The 21115-nt window shown below is 33.3% G+C and overlaps 1 protein-coding gene across 1 annotated transcript in view; it reads right to left on the bottom strand.

Moving 5' to 3' along the window:
• Positions 1–7257: 7257 nt before the first annotated feature.
• TRUB1 (TruB pseudouridine synthase family member 1) overlaps positions 7258–21115 on the bottom strand; it is a 43594-nt gene continuing 29736 nt past the window's right edge. Inside the window, exons 2-6 of the mRNA XM_044660182.1 lie at positions 16902–16983; positions 12406–12478; positions 10665–10804; positions 8373–8429; positions 7258–7753 (exon numbers count right to left, since the gene is read on the bottom strand). Of these exons, the coding sequence (XP_044516117.1) occupies positions 7497–7753; positions 8373–8429; positions 10665–10804; positions 12406–12478; positions 16902–16983 (609 nt within the window). The 3' untranslated portion in view covers positions 7258–7496. The remainder of the gene's footprint in view (positions 7754–8372; positions 8430–10664; positions 10805–12405; positions 12479–16901; positions 16984–21115) is intronic.

Raw genomic sequence — 21115 nt, 5'->3', positions numbered from 1 at the left:
AAGAAAGGGAGGAAGGAAGGAAGGGAGGAAGGAAGGAAGGAAGGAAGGAAGGAAGGAAGGAAGGAAGGAAGGAAGGAAGGAAGGAAGGGAAGAGAAGAGAAGAGAAGAGAAGAAATTGAAGAGTTTAAAATTTCTAGCATCCTATTCCTCCACATACTGTTACAAGTCAGATTGCTTTCTTCATTTTAAAACTGAACAATTCACCAAAGACAAGCACAACCTTTAAATACTCCAAATTTAACTTAATCTGCCCCAAATTGTTGGCTATTGACTTGACTACAAGACAAAAAGCATGGTATGCCTGAAATACCACACCTTTGGCTTGTAGTGACATTCATTAGTGGTCCATCTGGCTCAAAATGTATACTTATCTAAAGAGAAAATATAAAATTACACACTAAATCCTCACTAATTGAGACAAATGAGAGTGATATGAATTAGTGGGGGGGGGATCTAAATTGGAAAACAAATGTTAATAGTAAATATGTAATTATTTATGCAAACTACAATTAGACTAACAAACTAGTGTCCAAAATTCTTAGAAACTAGTGAATAAGTCAGGATGATGTCATAGTATATAAATAGATATTTTCGAAGTCTTTAAGAAGGGATATTCTCTTAGGCATCTTAAATATCCTCCCTCCAGGTCTCATGGCATGAGATCTCCATAGCATAATCACAAGAAAACTTCACTTGACTCTGGGATCACAGACTTGGCAAAGAGATCAGTCAGGGAGGACATATTTGTCTTTAAATATTTGAAAACTGTCCCAAAGAGGATTTACACTTGGCCCCAAAACTGGGATCATTGGAATGAAATGGCCAAGAGGCAAATTTAGGCTTGATGTCAGGGAAAGGTTCCTAACAATTGTCTCCTAAAAGTGGAATGAGATGGTGCCTCAAGAGGTGGTGGGTTCCCATCCAAAGAAAGTCTTGGTGAAGAGGCTATATGGTGGAGGTTCCTTTTGTGTTGGAGCTCAACTGGATGGCTGTTCTGATCTTTTCTAGCTCTCAAATTATATGATTCTGATTATACCAACTTTTAATTGTTTTCTTATGAATAGATGCAAGAGTATGGGTGTTGATGGATCAGGAGAAATTCTTCAAACTGGGGGTGGGGTGGGGTAGGAATGATTTTGTCAGCCAATGGCATCAAAAAAATAAAAGTTGGTACCATGAAGAAAAGCCTTTAGCACCTGGTGAAACAGCAGCAACATAAATAGATGTCTGAAGTTGGTAAAAATTTAGAACATATCCTAGGTTTGAATGTGGCTTACACTTCCTAGCTGTGTCACCCTGGGCAAGTCACTTAACCCCCATTGCCTAGCCCTTACCACTCTTCTGCCTTAGAACCAATGCTTAGTATTGATTTTAAGATAGAAGGTAAAGGTTTTAAAAAAATTTAGATCATAAAAATTTTAAGTATCTTTGTAGAAGTCTGAAAATTTAATAGACAATAATGAGTGGTGGGCAGGGCTGTTATAATTTGATATTGAAAGGACAATTCAAATTTAGCAATTGCCTTTTTTAAAATACCACCAAAAAAACATCCTAAAGGTATTGCCCACAGATGAGGAAGGTACATAAGATATCCAAAGGAAGGTAGCCCAACTGCAATGTGCCTAGGAGTATTAGACTAGGAATTTAAGAATTTAGAAGCCAAATTTTACAGTATAATCAATATGAAACATAATAAATTGAGATGCATTAGCTTTTTATAATTCTCAAAACAAACAGAAAAACACTTAGTGCCCAAATAAAATTATGTGGAATTTTCCCTTTTGTAATATATTTTGAGAAATCTTTTATATCAGGAATTCTTATGTTGGTCACACAACTCCCAGGTCTTTAGAAACTAATCTTAATGGTTGGGGGAAAAAAATCCTTTGATGAGGGGGTGAGGATGGAAAAGAAACGTCAGTAGTCACAACTAGATTGAAATCAGGGGAATTCCTGGCATGGTATACCCAAGAAAGCATGTGAAAAATCGATCACTCCCTGTGGACAAGATGAAGATACAGTGGTAACTTGATACATGAGCACTGTGAGTCATGAGTAATTGAGATATAAGCAGTCAAGATCCAGTTTTTTTGCTTTAAGTAATGAGCAGATATTGAATCATGAGCTTTCATCTATGGGAGGAGCCCGAGGTGGATAAAGTAATCAGTACATGAGAGATTAAGGAAATGTTGAGGATTTGGGAAAAAAATTGAAGTTTATTGAAAAGACACACCTGGAAAAAGTTGCAATAGGTCATGCATTGGAGCTGTGAGACAACATGTGTTTTACACATTATTGAAACGTTCTGAAAGGGTGAAAGAAACAAACTTCCATGGAAAGGTTTTTGTTGAAACAGCCTCTAAGTGAAATCTATGAAAGTGTGGCAGAACAGCCAAAATTCAACGAAAAAATGATAATTAAGTAAAAAATAGCAATTAAGTTTAGCAATAGTTACATAAATAATATGTAAGGTCAATTTTGCATCTAAATGTAGCTTTATGTGTGTAGAGAATAAATTATGTTAAGCCATAGGGCATGAAATAAAAACCTTCTCCACCATATCTTCACCTGACCTTGAAGGTAAATAACATTTCCGAAGCAAGTTTATTTCTTTACATTCTTTCTTATTATTGGTAAATTGTTATTTGTAAAGTACATTTTCATATTTAGAAGTATATAAAACAAAAAATTTGTGGTTTTGGGGGGGCCAGAATGGATTAACTGCATTTCCACTTGTTTAAATGGGGAAATTCGATTTGACACACGAGCAAATTGAGTTATGAGCTTGCCATGAAATGAATTAAACTCGCGTGTCAAAGTACCATTGTATGTGAAATGGTAAGTTTGGATTCAGGAATTGATTGAAGTAGACCCAGAGTGAATCTATATAAACTCAGAAAGAAGTCTCTAGCAAAAGGCAAGGATAGGATGCTGATAAAAACACCACAAAAGGAGTTCCTATGGATAGGATGCTTATTAAATTTGTGTGTGACACAAAGCTGGAAGAATCTTTAAAAGTTAGATGACAGATTTGGGATCCAAAGAGGCTGACAATCTAGGACCATGCAGCCAAGCCTAGTTAAGACAGAACTTAATAGGGAGATATGTAAAGACCTACACTTTGGTTCACATTAAAAGGAGCCGAGAGCTTCAGTGGACTTTTATAAAAACTCAACATGAACTGTGACTTGGCAGCCAAAAAGGCTAAGACCACAATTCTCCAGATATGTTCACAGGTGATCTCAGGTCCTTTAACTTCAAATCCAATGTTCTCTATAATACAGTATGTTGGACATGAACTAGCTCGAGGGAATCAAAAGGATGCCAGCCAAGAAGATGAGAATTGAAACTATAAAAGATGCTTTAAGAAACTAAGAATCTAACTGATAAGTGAATAAATAAATGGATGAACGAATGAATGGCTGATGAATCTAACTGGAAAAGACTGGTGAAGGAAAGAGTTGAGAAGGAAACAAAATCATTGTCTTCAAGTAACTGAAAGGCTTTAATTTGAAAGGATTTGACCTGTATGATCATAAAGAGCTCTTGGCTCCTGGAAGTAGAGCTATGAAAAAACAGTTGTTTGCAGATTTCAGGTTAACATAAGGGAAAACTTAACAAAGAATTGTCTAAAAATGGAATGGACTACCTTCACATGAATGCTGGACAGCTATTTAAGTGAATGTTCAGAATTTTGTAGCAGGTAGTCCTAGTCACAATATGATAACCAAATGACCTCCGAGACCCTTTTTTCAACTTTAAGCCTACAAATTTCTGGGCAAGTCACTTAACCACATTGCCTAGTCCTTGCTGCTCTTCTCAGAATTTATATGAGGATTTAAAGATAAGGGGAGGGGAGCAGCTAGGTAGCACAGTGGATAGAGCATCAAACCTGGAGGCAATGGGACCTAGATTCAAATATGGCATCAGATATCTCCTAGCTGTGTGACTCTAAACCCAAATCACTTAACCCCCCAACTGTCTAGCTCTTGCTGTTTGTTCTGTCTTAGAATTACTTTAAAATACTAAGATAGAAGATAAGGGTTTCCTTTTTTTAATCTATGAATTTAAAATAAATAAAAGACTCCTTTACCATTTTTTCAGGATAAATGTAAAATCTTTTCCTTAAAGGAAGATTGGAAAGAATAAATTAAAATATATGTAATAGAAACATAGACATGAGACTATAGAACTATTGAATTAGGCAGTTCACTCTCATAATTTGATCAGAATACAAAACAACTAAATATGTCATTTTGAACACTGAAATTTATAAAATAGAAATGCTAAATTCCTGTCACCTAAACATTAGGTGGGGAAATCATTTAAACAGTTAGTCACTGAATGAATTAATACTATAACCTCTCATTAAAATGTATACTTCCACTAGTTTTTACAACTTATAAGGTATTTACAAGTTGTAGCAATGGTTCCCAAACTTTTTTGGCCTACCGCCCCCTTTCCAGAAAAAATATTACTTAGCCCCCTGGAAATAAATTTTTTTTTAAAATTTTAATAGCAATTAATAGGAAAGATAAATGCACCTGTGGCCATCACCGCCTCCTTAGATCGCTGCAGCACCCACCAGGGGGCGGTAGCACCCACTTTGGGAATCACTGTTGTAGGGTATTAAATTTGGTTAAATTCAAATTAGAAACTTTTAATTTGTAGTTCAAAAAATTATTTTGCTATTCTAGAATTTCATTAAAACCATTTCTTGTTAATCCTGTCACACAAAGTGTTGTAAAAATTTATTAACTGATAAATGTAATGATAAACTAAGATTTCAGAGGACTAACAGTAAAGAACAATACATACCTGCTAAGAAAGGATAATATAAATGTATAGAATGAGACATTTTTTCAAAACTGACATGAAAAAAATTTTTTACTATGCACACATGTTTAAAAGGGTTTTGTCAATTCTGAGGTACCACCTCAACACCTATCAGATTGACCAATATGATAAAAAAGGAAAATGATAAATGTTGGGAGGGTTAATTCAAACCATTTCAGAGAGCAATATGGAAGGGACTACGACCCAAGGGCTCTAAAATAGTACATACTATTTGACCTAGCAAAACCACTATGAGGTCTCTATCCCAAAGAAATTTTTTTAAAAGGGAAAAGGACCTTCTTGTACACAATTATAGCAGCTCTTTTGTGGGTGGCAAAGAATTAGAATTTGAGTGGATGGCCATATGAATAAGTTGTGGTATATGACTGTAATGAAATACAATTGTGTTATAAGAAATAACAGGCAGGATGAATTCAGAAAAACCTGGAAACACTTGCATGAACTATTGCAATGTGAATAAGAACTACCATACGAACACTGTATACAGTAACAACAATATTATACAACGAACAGTTGTGATTTAGCTATTCTTAGCAATACAGTGATCAAAGGATTCATGATAAAAACTGTTATCCACCAGAGAAAGAATTGGAATCTGAATGCAGACTGAAATATACTAAATTTCACTTTCTTCATTCTTTTTTAGTTTGAGTTCTCTTCCACAAAATGACTAATCTGGAAAAACTTTTTTACGTGATTGCATATGTAAAATCTATATTGGAGTACTTACATTCTCAGGGAGGGAGGAAGGGAGAGAAAGAATCTGGAACTTGAGATTTTTTTTTAAATTGGAAAAATTGTTTTTACATGTAATTGGTAGAAAATATTACAAAAATAGAAATAAATTAAAAAAAATTTGTTTCCCCAGTGAGGGGAAGAAAAAAATGAATGTTTACTTTTAAAAACTAATTAAAAAACTTCTCATTACACATATGTTTACATTATACTCTATATACTCTAAATATAGTCAACTAAAACAAAGTCTATTTTATAGTAGAGTTTCAAATAACTATAATTAAAATTAACTAAAATTAAGATATATTCTCTATTTTTAACGTGGAATTATTATTAAACATGTTTTAGAGGCTAGCACAACTTAAATTATTTCAAGAAACTTTTAATGGTCTTACTTTTGAACTATGAGAACATATAACAAGAGACTATATGCAGAATCGTACATTATATACTTTTCTAGAAAATAAAAAATGAAGCCTAGCACCTATAAACTTGAATATTTGTTAGTGACTATACTTTCTAAATGATGTAGCCTGAGTGGCACAGAAAATCAAGTCTCGCAGTAGAACCCAAAGAAAAAAGCGTAATAATCAAGATTGATCATTTAGAGCAGAAGCCTACCTGGAAATTTAATGAAGCCACCTTGATCAAAACATTCAATTAAGTATCACCCTGAAGCAATGATTGATAGAAGTTTAAAAAAATGGCATAGGTAAAGTTTTGTTTTGAGAAAGACAAATACCATGGCAAAAAAATAATAAAAAAAGACTAATCTTCCCTATTCCCCACTTCCAATACAAAAGGAAAATATGAAGGGTATATTACATTAGGTAATGAATTGGAATAGATCAAAAGCCTATAGCACTGCTGATCCAACTATTAACACAAAAGGGTCCATTTGTTATCTACCAATTCATTCATAAGCCTTAATTTATCCTTTATTTTTATGGAATAATCATCTGAGATAATAAGTATAAAGAGTAAATTATCAATTTTACCAAATTAGTGGGAGCAGTAGGTAATTAAATACATTTATAGATATTCATTGCAACTAATTGGTTCGCATTCTTAAACTAACAAATATATTGTTAAAGTAGATATAGTCTGGTCTAAACAATGTTTCTTAATAATGATTAAGTCCCCAAAGTTATGTTCACAAAGCAACTGAGTTACATAAAGGATCATTTTAAGCTCTGTTTAAAAAATAATCAGTGGGGGCAGCTAAGTAGTTCAACAGATTGAGAGACAGGCCCATAGATTAAGAGGCCCTGGGTCCAAATCTGACCTCAGACACCTCCTAGCTGGGTGACTGTGGACAAGTCATTTAACCCCAATTATCTACCTCTTACCGCTTCTCTGCTTTAGAATCAATACACTGCATTGATTCTAAGATGGAAGGTAAGGATTAAAATTAAAATAATAAGTATTATAATAATTCAGCATGATGCTGTCCTAAGTGGATTATCGGTAACATTTCTCTGTGTAGTTCAATAAATAAAATTATACACTCAATTTCAAAGAACAAAATAAATTACAACCCCAATTTTGTTTTCATTAGATTAGAAAATACATTTTAACTTATTTACTGGCATAATGATGAGTGACTAAATTTAGAAAATTAAATTTTCTGAAATTTTGATTTAAAATTTTTATTGTCAACATGGTAACACAAAAACATTCTAAAAGTTCCTTTAGAATACAGCAAAGAATTCAGAGTACTGACAAACCCATTTATAATACAATGTATCAGATGAATAGCATGTTGTAGAAATAAGAAGTTATGGACTTTTTCTCCATGCAGAGAGAAAATTCTTTCTTTCTTTTTTTTCACAATGCAGCTTGTCATTTTTGCACACAAAAGAATATAAATTCAACTAGGAAAACATAACAATCCCAGTCCAATCTTAAGATGTTCCAATCACTCCATCTTTTTCCTTAACCTGACTTGTTTTATCTTCAGAGCTCACAGCTTGTACTTTAGAATCTTCAGTTTTTAATTTTTTAACAGAAGGTTCTACTGAGAGAAGAGGCATGCAGTGCTCTAAGGATTGTGCTATTCCATCAATTGTCCATTTGTCTTCTCGAAGGGCATGCTCCTCTAGTGTAAATGGTCCCTGTTTAGTTCGGGTCAGTTCTTGCACAGTGGCACAGGAAGAAAGTTCTACAGGGATAAAACAACCCATAAGACAAGTTTTTATTTTACATTTTATATTGCTTTATATAAGATAAAGATGTAAATCACACATATATGTAACATAAAAATTTTAAATGGAATAATCCATAAGAACAAATGACAACAAAGACAGTTGGAATTAAAAATAAATAACATTTTCTCAATAGGAAAAAGTCTCCCCACCATGGTGGAATATATTTCATGGGGGAAATATATTTCAGCTTGTCTGGGAGATTTTGATTTTCTACCTCCTTAAAATGGAACCCTCCCCCCCCCCCCAAAAAAAATTTTAAAAGGATAATTATATATTTTTTCTGAATCATAGCTGTAGTGGGGTACTCCCACATTTAAAAAAAAATGTTTGTACTATTTTTTCTAATCCTTATTTACTGTTCGCTTTTTATCTTCCTCTCCTTATCTTAGCGCAAGCATTTCACTGCCACTGCTGATGTTTAGAAATTGCTGGCCATAAAACCTAACAGTAATGCAATGGAAGCTAGCAAAGGAATTCAATACATAGGGCTGGTACTCAGAGAAGTCGAAAAACAGAATGCTGAAAAAAAGAATATAGCTCCCTAAGTAGTAATTCTTTTTCATCCATCCTTACCTTTGCCAATGTCACTGACCAAGCTTCTGATATAAAAACCTCCTCCGCATTCAACATCTGGAATGTTAACAGTGACATGGTAAATTGCCAACGCCCCATGAAATCTACTTTACATAGAAATGATGCCTCTAAACAAATGTAAAAATGCACTATGCAAACAATCAAGTGATGAAATATTTATGGGATACAAGATAAATTATTCATCTTGAAGCATATGTGTGTGAGAGATTGCAAAGTCAGAGTACTGGGAAAGCAAACAGAAGCAACCCAATGAACACATTTTAAATTAACTAGCAAGTCATGGCATTTTAATAAATATTGCAGCCTAATTCATTTAAAAGGTTTCAAAAGGTTAAATATCTCTGCTTTACAATGCTGAAAAGCAGGGATTTTAAAATGTAAATATTTTCAGACTTATAGATTCTATGCAGGTCAAGATCTTTTCCCAAATGGTCACAATTGTGTTCTGAAAAACAGTACATCTAAAGATAGGGCATTTAAAAAATTTCTTTTGGAGACTGCCCAATAGCTGTTAACAAGTATTTATAAAGTAATCAATAAATTAGAGAAACTATGGGAATTAAGCACATACCAAAACTTTTTTCCTTAACACTGAAAAAGCCTTATATGTTGAAGAGAAGACAATAAGTCAATCAGTATCTGAGTACAGAGATCACAATTTTCCTTACAAGCTTCATCTATCAACAAAGCATCTCTTGTAAATGGTCCCTATAGTTCAAATAGAAGAGGTTACAGTCTACTTTTTTCCTAGTCTTAATATTCACTATTTTAGAGAGTAAATATAAACATGGTAATTTTACTATTTTTATTTTATAATAAAATGATACTGTGTTTCAAAGTCATAAAAGGTCATTTCTTTCTATATAACAGTAACCTTTATTATTCCTAGCACTAGAAATGATCCTCAAGACCAAAGAAAGGTAATAGAATTCTAATATCACATTTATAATCATAGGTGGTCAAAACTATTATGTCTTTTATTCTACAAAAATCTTTAAAATTCATGTGCAGGTGAAAAAAATCTAGGTTTTTTTCATGTTTGTATATGTTATTTTCAAAGGTAATATCTTTTCTTCCAACCAAACATCTATTACATTTCCATGGAATAATTTTTTAAGAATTGGTCATTTTTGTGTGTTTCTTATATATTCCTCAAATAGTTTAGAATCAGGGATTCTTAAGGACAAAAATAATTTTGAATTATTAGGTATAGTCCCTTGTAGACACATAAGTTATAGAATAATGCTAATAGAAAAGAAAATGAAATTTAGAAACAAAAACCAATTGGGAGACTATTTCTTAAAGAATCTTTTCCAAGACACCTTGTGAACTGATTCTATAAAATAAAAGAGGGTCTAGAAACTAAGAATGATTAAATCCTTATCTCTTCAAAAATCAAGTCGGTTTCAAGTTTCATACGTTGATCTCTCTGTAGGCCGGAAGACTATGAAATGTGCATAAATTTCTCAGGCAAAGATAAACAATTATTCCCCATTCTCCCAAAAAATTTAAAGCTTAGATTATATACATTATTTTTCAAAGAAAGGCATAATAAGGAGAGAATTAAATAAAATCAATAACCTGAATATAAATTTGATGTTCCTAAGCAGATATTTTATTTTCCATTTCCTCTCCATTTATTACCAGGAATATTCAATTATAAATGAAGAAAGAAATTATTTTCATTCTGGTAACTACACAGGATTACAGATTAGAGCAAGAAAGGATGTTCTAAGTTAACTGATCCAAACTTATTTTGCTGATGAGATAGCAAAAGCTAAGAGAAGTGCCACGTATTTACACAGGAAGGATGTGGCAGAGCCAGGATTCAAATCTATATTTTTGGACTCCAAAACCAATCAGAAAGCCCCTTTCCCCCAAGATAAATTTCATACCAACTAATTCTAAATGAGAAGTATAGAACTAGTTGGTATCAACAGAAAGGGGACAGTCATAAAATAAAAAATATTGATGATATAAAATTAGATATATCACGACCAATAATACCAATTTTATTTATTGATATTTTATAAATGAAAAACACAGCCTATTTAGAAAAGCATTTATGAGCCGTCACATAATGGTGACTATCTCCTAAACTATGTTATCAAGAGCAAAGAAATTAGAAAATTTCTGCCTAATAAAAATTCTGTCTAATAATCAAACACATAATTCTTCATTATATTCCATGGATCACTTTGAATTGAATCCAAACAATGAATAAAATGCATGTAAAATTGAATCATTAGCATTTTAAGCTTCTTCCCTTACCTAATGTAAATAAAGGTGGCTGGAATTTTTGAAGGGAGAGGCTATAAACTGTGACTGGTCTGGCAGGTTTTGCCTCTACTACTTCACCTTTCTTCATCAAAGTTGAAAGTCTCTGTCCATCTTTCTTTAAAGCAGAATAGCTAACAAAAGTGGGGGGGAAAATCTCATCAGATATTAATGTAGTATAGAAATAACTGATAGACTTGTATTAAACTAGCATTAATTGAAGTAAATCATTCTACTTATCAAACTTAAATTTCACTTTTGATAAAATATACTAATATTTTTCATATCACAAATGGTATCAGGGGATAAACAAGAATTTCCTAAAAATCTTTTAAGCTAACATATCTTATTCAGGAATTTACTGAGCAATGGTCCACTTCTAATCTTCAGTCAATTCCCTGGTAAATTTAGTTCAGTCCTCTGTGGCCCCTGGAACCAATGCCCCAAACTTCAGAATTCTGGTAAATGAAATAATGGAGAACAGGGTGGAGTAGAGTGAAAGAACTAGGTAAGATTTCCCAGGGACAATGACAAATTCTACTAAAATAATGATAACAATTCATGCTTTCTCAAATAATGAAATTGCTTCATTTTCATGTGAAAAAGTATTTTCATGGTTTAAGATTTCTTATTTAATGCTATTAAAAAACAAATAAAAGGTCCACTTAAGAAATCTTGGTGTAGTTAAGGTTGCAATTAAAACAGAAAAGCCTTGAAGCAACTAACTATTGTGAAGAAAATATTAAAAGTAGCCTTATGTTAATCCCAAAAATAAATATGTAATTATTAGGGTCCAAAGTACAATTAACATTATTACTGCCTGTAAACGTAATATTTTTTAAATTAATTTAATTTTTTAAAGTCATATATTTCAGCCAACTTTTATTATTTGTCAACTCAAACTGATAGTAGAGCAGGTTTTCTTTCCTTTTAAATAAGGGAAACTAATTTAATTAGTGTTTATTTCAGAACTAAACCCTGTTTGGCTACATTTTTATTTTATAATACAAACATATTTTTATAACTTTTTTTTTAATTTTAAATTTTAAATTTTAAAATGAAATAAAAGACTAAGTTACTGTTACTTGAGTTGTCCTTTCGAAAAGTAGCCAATACAATGGGTAGTACATTCAAGCAGAAATGTCAATCAACATAAGTAATCATTATCCATTCAATCTTATGCCATGTACTCAAGACACTATATTTAACAAATAAGGAAACATCTTTGTCTCCTAGGTGACACATCCCTGGTATTTTTTGTTTTAGAAATATGGAGAAATGCAAAGTGTGCTAGACTTTGAAAGCAGAGTCCATAATCTGTTATTCAGTCACTCTAATGATCATCAGACTCTCAGACGCCTCTGACATATATCCCTAAACCAGTCTAAGCGACCTTTAGGGCAGCTCTTCACTGAAGATCCTGCTAGAAAAGAGGCCTAGGTGATAGTAAATAGTAAGTATAATCTTGAAGCTTAATGTTCACTCATATAATAGACTATGTTGACAACTAGGCCAGGATGATAAGACTACTTCCTATGTTTTTTATGGCATGATAGGGTATCTTAGAGATTATCAGAATGTTCAAAGCATCCTGACTAAATATCATATGCATCTGATCATTCACTGTCATGTTTAATAGATGCCTTGCTGATAATATATTACAGAATAAAAGGAACTAATGTGATTTTTATTGTAGAAAGCATTAAAAGTTTACTATTATTTAATATTAACTTACAGAGGGGGTACTTGCATTATATTTCCTGTGAATTTCTGGAGAATACCTTCAATATCTTCTTGCTTTATCTGATCTGCCAAATGTGAAAGAAAGCAAATATTGACACCAAAACATGACCAAAGAAACACATGCCATTTTCATTATACTGATGCAGTTCTAAAAATGTACTCATTTTATTTTTTAAAGCTGCAGTATAATATATACTTTACTCACCAATATCTTATTTCTAGAAACATGAAATAGTAAAATAAATCATGTTGTGAGAAATAGAAAGAAAATGGTACAATATATGTTCTTTTTTTTTTTTTAAAGCAAAGATTTCTTTCATTCTAGTTTCCATGAAAAAAAAAAGTGCCAAAACCTTCTAAGTCAGCACTGGCAAGGTGTGGGCATGTGTGCCAGATCTGGCACTGAGGGAGCTGCTCCATTCTTTCTCTTCCCAGCCCTCAAGGACATTTTCTGCATGCCCCAATCCTCTGCCCAGCTGCCCAAAGCACGGGCTTCCTCTCTCCACTCTCTGGAGTAATGCAGGGGGCTCACAGACAGTTTGATGTTGCAGTTTGGGCACATGAATACGAAAACTTTCGCCAACACTGTTCTAAGTATTTAGTCAATCTTTACTAATGTTTTAGAAGATATGAAAAAAAAAAAATCCTGCAGTCTATCCTGCAATGGCAATGATCAACATCTTGTAAAACAGAAAGGATAAACACACTGCAAAGTATATCAAATACTATAGCATCGAAAACTGTTAAGGGCCTACTATTTTAACATTTTATTGGGGATTAGCCTCTACCTTACCCTATTATCACCTGCCAGATCCAGAAAACAACTAAAAGAACATAAATTTTGTATTCCTAGGTTTAGTTTTGCTTAAACAAATAAGTAACTGACTTTGTTCTTCCCCTTTCCTGACTTTTACCTCATCATCTCCAAATTGACTTAAAACAAATTTATCTGATGGAGAAACAAGAACATATTTGTTTTCAGTTCTTTTTGGGTCTGACATTTTTTCAAATAAAATAGTATGTAAATTATATTTCTGTAACTAAAGAACTTCAAAAATTAAATATAAACTTTAACTCAATGGTTACTTTTATTAATTTTGTTGATTTAATAGCTGTTGAGCTCTAAGGATTTTGAACTAGTTTCCAAATAGTGATTATTAATTTAAATTACAGAAAGGTTATATAATTTGTGAGCACAGTTAGCAGTATTCCATGCTCACAATACTCTCACTACTCTCCTTTCCTACTTTTTTGGGAATTATATCTTAATTATTTTTATTCTAGTATAAATTTGTTACAACAGGTCTTACATGGCAAATAGCAAACAAAAGTGCTATGATTAATACCTATACAAGGTTTATACAAGCCTTTCCCATATCATGAGTCCCATAGACAGATAAAAGCTTTAAAAAAAGAAAAATAGGGCATTCCATGCTCAAACTTTTAATATTAACATAGCAATAGATGGACCTCAATCCTTGCAAACTACATAGGAATAGGTAGCTAAAGTCTATTGAATTTAAATAGGAACAGAAAAGATGTGAAGCATGGGATATACTAAATAAGACCAAGTACTTTGGTGATACTCAAGTGCTTCACGAGAGTTCTACATCTATACTCCTTACTACTGAGGGATATCAAGGATGGTAGATCACTTGAATTTGGGAGTTCTGGGCTGCAATAGAGCTAAAACCAATTAAGTGTCTACATTAAGTCTAGAACCAATATGGTGAGCCCCTGAGAGTAAGAGCTATCAAGTTTCCTTAAGGATGGGCAAACCAACCCATACTAGAAAAATAAAACAGGTTAAATCTTCCGTACTGATCTCTACCTGGATTGGGGCCCATAAGTGGCCACTGTACTTTCTAGCCTAGGCAAGATAGGGAGACTCAATGTCAAAAAAAAAAAAAAAAAAGTTTCATATCATCATCATTAAAAGGTAAGTTTCAAACCATCCACATCCAGAGAAAGAACTGTGGAACCAGAAATGCATTAGAAAAATACATGATCGATCAATCACATAGTGGATAGGGATGTGATTAGGGTCTTGATGTTAAAGAATCGCTCTACTGCAAATATGAATAACAATGATACATGTATAACTCAGTGGAACTGCTTGTCGGCTTTGGGAGAAGGGAAGAGAGAATGGAGATGGTGGGGTGGGGGTGGGATCATGAATCATGTAACCGTGGAAAAATATTTTAAATAAAAATGTTTTTAAAAAGTTAAGTTTCATTCAGAATACACTTTTACTTAGTAGGCTTTATTCTATGTTCTTCAAGTGTTTTTCTTTTGTTACCAATTCTCCTTTAACAGATCTCTAGGCATACAAGAAGATTTATTCCATGAAGAAATTTTATCTCCATTGTAACATCAGATCATAATTATTACTATTAGTAACTTAGTTATATCAAGTGAACATTTCCAAAACACTTTTTCTCTGAACCCTTGCGAAAATTTTCAAATAAGTATCACTGATATTATTGCCTAAAGCATAGTGATGAACATAGCACTTTAGAATATTAATAACATCTGCATATCGATTCTCTTTACAATACTACAGATGCAAATGCAGGACTGGGCTGAATCATAGGGCAGAGCATAAATTAATTTTCTTTTTAATAAATTCTTGAGATGAGCACATTTACTTATCATTCATCCCTCTTACATGAAAAAATTCTGATTGGATTTCAATTAATTGGAACTTTTATCATCTTTTCAAAATGTGTGTAAAAATAATTTTTTAAAGCCTCAAATTTTAATGTAATTCAAAAGTTTTGCTTTAAAAGAAAAGCTAAGAAGACAACAGTGCATTTTAAAATGTCTGACTGACACTCAAGGTACAAGCAAAAAGAACTGAAGTTCTAATAGCTAGGAAGGTAAATGAGTTCCAACAGTACCTAAACTCTCTCCTGTCAAGACAATAGGGTAACTCAACACAAGAGCACAGGGAAAACCAGACAAGCATTTACTCTCCTGCAACTGAATCAAGTGGAAAAATATCAACCACAGGCAAGAGTTAAAAAAAACCAGAAACCCTACAAATAATTCACACTTTGTGACAGGATAATGGGGGTGAACTTACTGTATAAACCTACCGTTGTTATAAATAGAATGAGCACTGTGAAGGTTGCTAGGAGACCATTTCATTTATCTATCTTTTTTTTGGAGTAGTGAAAAAAAGGAATGGTAGATAAATTAAGATGGGCCCCAATTAGTTCTGTTTTACTTCCAAGAGAAATTATTCTTTTTCTGCCATATGTTTACATGTTCCAAAAACAAGAATTAGTTTTAAAATAGTGACCCTATAAACTAAGACTAATAGGCATGCTTATGTAAGTAGTACAAAGTAGTCTGTAAAACAGAGATTGTAAGGCATGTAAAAAAATGAAAAAATAATTCAAAATTACAACTACAAAAGGGTTTTGGCAGAAAGTTGGAATGAAGGAAAAAAGAAAACTAGGGGAGTAATTAGAAAATGGTTTCCCTCAGTCATTTCCTTCAAATAAAGCAATTACAATGAAAAATGTTAATGAACATAATCCAATTCATTTGTTCATTCATTAAAACATTAAGACCAATATTTTATTAACAATCACTGAAATTTATATAATACAAGGTTTACAAACATTTTTATGTACATTACTTCATTGGATTATTAAATACTAGGCACTAAGCTTCTAAGCACTGAAGGAGATAAAAATATATCTCTTTTTAAAGAAACCAGCAATCTAAAATGTAGCAAACATCAAAGTTGGCCTCAGACACTTCCTAGCTGTGTGACCCCGGGCAAGTCACTTAACCCCCACTGCCTAGCCATTACCACTCTTCTGCCTTGCAACCAATATACAATATTGATTCCAGGACAAAAGGTAAGGGTCAAACAGAATATAATTCACTAATTTTAACTAAAAAAAAAAAAAAAAAACCTTACCTTCTATACCAGTGATTCCTAAAGTGGGCACTACCGCCCCCTGGTGGGTGCTGCAGCGATCCAGGAGGGCAGTGATGGCCACAGGTGCATTTATCTTTCCTATTAATTGCTATTAAAATTTTTTAAAAATTAATTTCCAGGGGGCTAAGTAACATTTTTTCTGGAAAGGGAGCAGTAGGCCAAAAAAGTTTGGGAACCACTGGTCTATACTACCTGTTGATTCTAAAGCAGAAGAGCAGTAAGGGCTAAGCAATGGGAGTTAAATGACTTATCCAGGGTCACATAGCTAGGAAGTGTCTGAGGTCAGATTTGAACAGAGGACCTCCTGTTTCTAGGCCTAACTCTCAATCTACTGCCACCCCGCTGCCCCCCTAATCCACTAATTTTGAACTTCTTTGGTTTATATAAATTGTTCAGAAAACTGAAATCACTTTTTAAGATTAAGATTTAAATTTAGAAAGAGTTCAATGTAGCCTTCCTTTCTCTTCTACTTATTACAACCAAAGAAATTCATATTTTAACTTTGTAGGTAAAATACAAAGCTTACTTCCTACCGTAAGGTTTTTCTTCTGTAATTTTCCCTGTTGAATCCAGTGTATCAGTAGCTTTCCCCAATTCTCCAGTAGCAATATACTTCTATAGGGAGAAGAAATAAGCAAACCTTATAATGAAGAATACTGATAAACGTCAAGGTTCACACAAAAATTTTATTTTAATTTAAACTAGTACAATTAGCCCAATGCAAAATTAGGATAGAAATCAATGACTATATATTTGTTTTCTGAAAAATGTATTTGGATAAGTTAAGAATATTTTACTTATGAAAATTTTCTGAACCCCACTTCTAAAATTAAGGTCTACAAATATACAATGAAATACAGAATGTGAAAATATAGTAGTGGACAACTTTTAAAATCATTTTCTGAGGCCTATCTATGGCAAGGAGTCAACCATTGTATTCTTGAAGAATATGACCCAGGGAAGTACAATATAATTCAATTCATTAAGCACTTAATAATAAATGCAAGGTCCCTCTTCAACAAAAAACAAAAACAAAAACAAAAACAAAAACATTAATCTACAGCCAGATAAAAAAAAGTAGAACTGGGGGGGGGGGGGGGGGGACGGACGGACGTCTTTCAGTGGTCTAGAGAAGTTCCAGTATAAAAACAATTCTGCATGCTGGTAGCTTATCTATAATATCTAACATAACTGAATTGATCAGAGCACTGAGAGGGCAGCTTGCCCCAAGTCATATGATTAGTTCTTTCACGAGAAGGGCTTGAACCCTAGTCTTACTTATTTGAAGGTCAACCCTCTCTCCATTCTGTCAAGTTTCCAATGTAATGAAAATTACACGCAAATTAATTTAGGGTATGAGGACAAAACTCTTAGAGAGCAGGTGGCCCAAGAACGGAAAGGTCTTACTCACTTGAAAAACATTTGAGTAGAGGTAAGATGACACATTATATAAAATTAACACATACGGCTTTCATATGAAAGCCAAGTTAAGCTGAGATGACCTCATCACCAGAGAGGGTTGTCCATCAGGTGACATCTTTTTTTTTAAACAACCCTTACTGTCTTAGAATTAATACTGTATATTGATTCCAAGGGAGAAGAGCCACAAGGGATAGGTCCTGGAGATTAATTGACTTGTGTCTGAGGCCAGATTTGAACCTAGGACCTCCTATCTCTAGGCCTGGATCTCTGTCCACTAAGCCACCTAGTTGCTGCTAAGTGACACATCTTTTTGGCCATGGTAATTCATTAAAGTGTTTAGAATGTGTCAAAGTGTTGGCATCTTCATTTGGTAGGGAAATGTCCACAGTGATGAAATCATGGATAACTTGCAGTATTTGTAGGGTTTTTTAAACATGACAAAAATTAATCTGATTAATCTAATGAGAGGTAAAAAAAAAAGCTTAAACAACTTGAAAACATGATTAAAAAGTTGAAACTACATAGAAAAGCAACCCTAATTCATGAACATTATGTATATCCTCTTAAAGATCATATTTGGGGGCAAAGCCAAGATGGCGGAAAAGGTACAGGACCCATCTAATTTCTACCAAATTACCGTCCAAGAAGCAATGCTATAACACCTCAAAACAAAATCTCAAGCACCATAACCCACAAAAAGACATGGTGAAATAATTTTTTTAGCCCAAAAGAACTTAGAAGACTGGCACAAGGGATCTAGTGCGCTAGGGCAGGCCCTATTGAGGCCAAAGGCCTTGGTGGCATTGAAACAACAGCCAAGGCTTCCAGAACTCTTATTCATTGATGGAAAGGAGGATCAGACAACTTCTGAGAAGGAGATTACTGGGGTTTCTTTGTTAGCTCTGGGTGCAAGACTCATCACACTGCCCATTCACAGAGCCAAGTTACACCCCTGGGGAGTAGTCTCAAGGTGAGGAAGAGCATCAGCATATCCCAACACTTGCAGCCACAGGGGAGCAAGGGACCCATGGCCATAGTTCCAAGGGGTAAAAGAGCAATTAGGGTTACACCATATAATCAGAGACCAGAGCAAAGGGCCAGGGAGTATTAAACACACTTCTCCTTCCATCATACCACCTTGGAATAACTGAAAACTTACAAATCCCCAGTGATAGCTCTGAGGCAGCTACACAAAGAACCTGAAGCTTAGAATAGTGCCTCTTTTACCATAGTTGCAGAGATCAATTTTAACAGTTTTTTTAAACTAAAAGAAAAGAAAATGAGGAAACAAAAAAAAAAAAACACAGAAAGTTATTTTGTTGACAAAGTAGATTCAAACTCAGAGAACAACAAAATCAATACTGCTGCATCCAAAGGTTCCAAGAAAAAATATTAATAAGTGCTCTCAAGCCCAAAAGGAGGAGCTCAAAAACGATTTTTAAAAATCAAATAGGAGAGGTAGAAGAAAAATGCAAAGAAATGAGAGTGATATAGGAAAATGAAAAAAAAAGTCAACAGTTTAGTAACAGAGTCACAAAAATATACTGAAGAAATTAATACCTTAAAAAAACAATAGGCCAATTGGTAAAAGAGGCAGAAAAATCCAATGAAGAGAACTCCTTAAAAAACAGAATTGGAAGGCAGCTGGGTGGCTAAGTGAATTGAGAGCCAAGCGTAGAGACAGGCAGTTCAAATCTGGCCTCAGACACTTCCTAGATCTGTGATCTTGGGCAAGTCACTTAACCCCCTTTACTGCTCTTCTGTCTAAGAAGAAGGTAAGGGTTTTAAAAAAAAAAAAAAGCATTATTGGATTTAGATACAGAGTGATACCATAAATATATTAGAGAAACAGAATAGTACACACCTGGCATATCTTTGGAGAAGGGAAGAATTTATGATCAAAAGGAGATAAAGAGCATCATGACATGTAAAATTAATTATTTTGACTAGATTAAATTAAAAAGCTTTTGTATAAGCAAAACCAATGTAACCAAGATTAGAAGGGAAACAACAAATTGGGGAAAAATTTTATAACACATTTCTCTGATAAAGGTCTAATTTCTCAGATCTAAAGAGACAAGTTGTTCCCCAATTGAAAAATGGTCAAAGGATATGAACAAGCAATTTTCAGATGAAGAAATGAAAGCTATCAATAATCACCTATCAGATCGGCCAAATGACTTTAAAGGAAAGTGATAAATTTTGGAGGGAATGTGACAAAATTGGGACATTAATAAATTTTGGGTGGAGTTGTGAAATGATCCAACCATTCTGGAAGCATTTTAAAATTATGCCCAAAGCATACCCTTTAATATTGTAATATTACTACTGGTTCCATATCCCAAAGAAATTATTAAAAAAGGGGAAAGGACCTACCCCTACAAAATTATTTATAGTAGCTCTTTTTTGGTAGCAAAATTGGAAATTTAGGTTGATGTCCAATCAACTGGGGAATGGCTGAACAAATTGTGTTCAGTTGGTAATGGAATACTATTGAACCATAAGAAATGATAAGCAGGATAATTTCAGAAAAAACTGGAAAGATCTTCATGAATTGATGCAGAGCAAAATAAGCAGAACCAAGAGGACATTGTACACAGTAACAATAACAATAATATATATATATATATATATATATATATATATATATCAACTGTGAAAATCTGGCTACTCTCATCAATGCAATGATCTGCGACAATTCTTAAGAACTTATAATGAGAAATGCTATCCACCTCCAGAGAAAGAACTGTTGGGAGTCAAATGGATGCAGCTCAAAGTATACTATCTTTCATATCAGTGTATTTATGATTTTATTTTGGGGTTTTGTTTTTGTGTGCTCTTACAACAATGACCAGTATGGGAGTATGCTTTGCATGATAATACATGTATGGACCAGATCAAATTGCTTACCATCTCTGAGAGGATGGCTTGGATCTTATAATTTTGGGAAACATAAGCTAAAATGTATTATTACATATAATTGGGAAAATTAAATCTTTGAATTATTAAAAACATTTTTTTTAAAGTAGGATTGGTCAAAAGGAAAAAGATCTATAAAAATGCACTGGAGAGAAAAACTTCTTAAAAGACAGAATTGGTCCTTTGGAAAAAGAGGTACAAAAATTCACTAAGGAAAAGAACTCCTTACAAAGTAGAATTGGCCAAAGGGAAAAGAAGGAACAAAAGACTACTCAACAAAATCAAACCTTAAAAATTGGAGCTGGGTAGGTGGAATGTAATGACTCTTATGAGACATCAAAAAAACAAAGTCAAAAGAATGAAAAAAAAATAGAAGAAAATGTGAAATATCTCGTTGGAAAAACAA

Source organism: Gracilinanus agilis, chromosome 2 (assembly GCF_016433145.1).
Source record: "Gracilinanus agilis isolate LMUSP501 chromosome 2, AgileGrace, whole genome shotgun sequence".
NCBI classification, from domain to species: Eukaryota; Metazoa; Chordata; class Mammalia; order Didelphimorphia; family Didelphidae; genus Gracilinanus; species Gracilinanus agilis.
The sequence above is the reverse complement of the archived record's forward strand: the minus strand, read 5'-3'. Positions and strand labels throughout refer to the sequence as shown.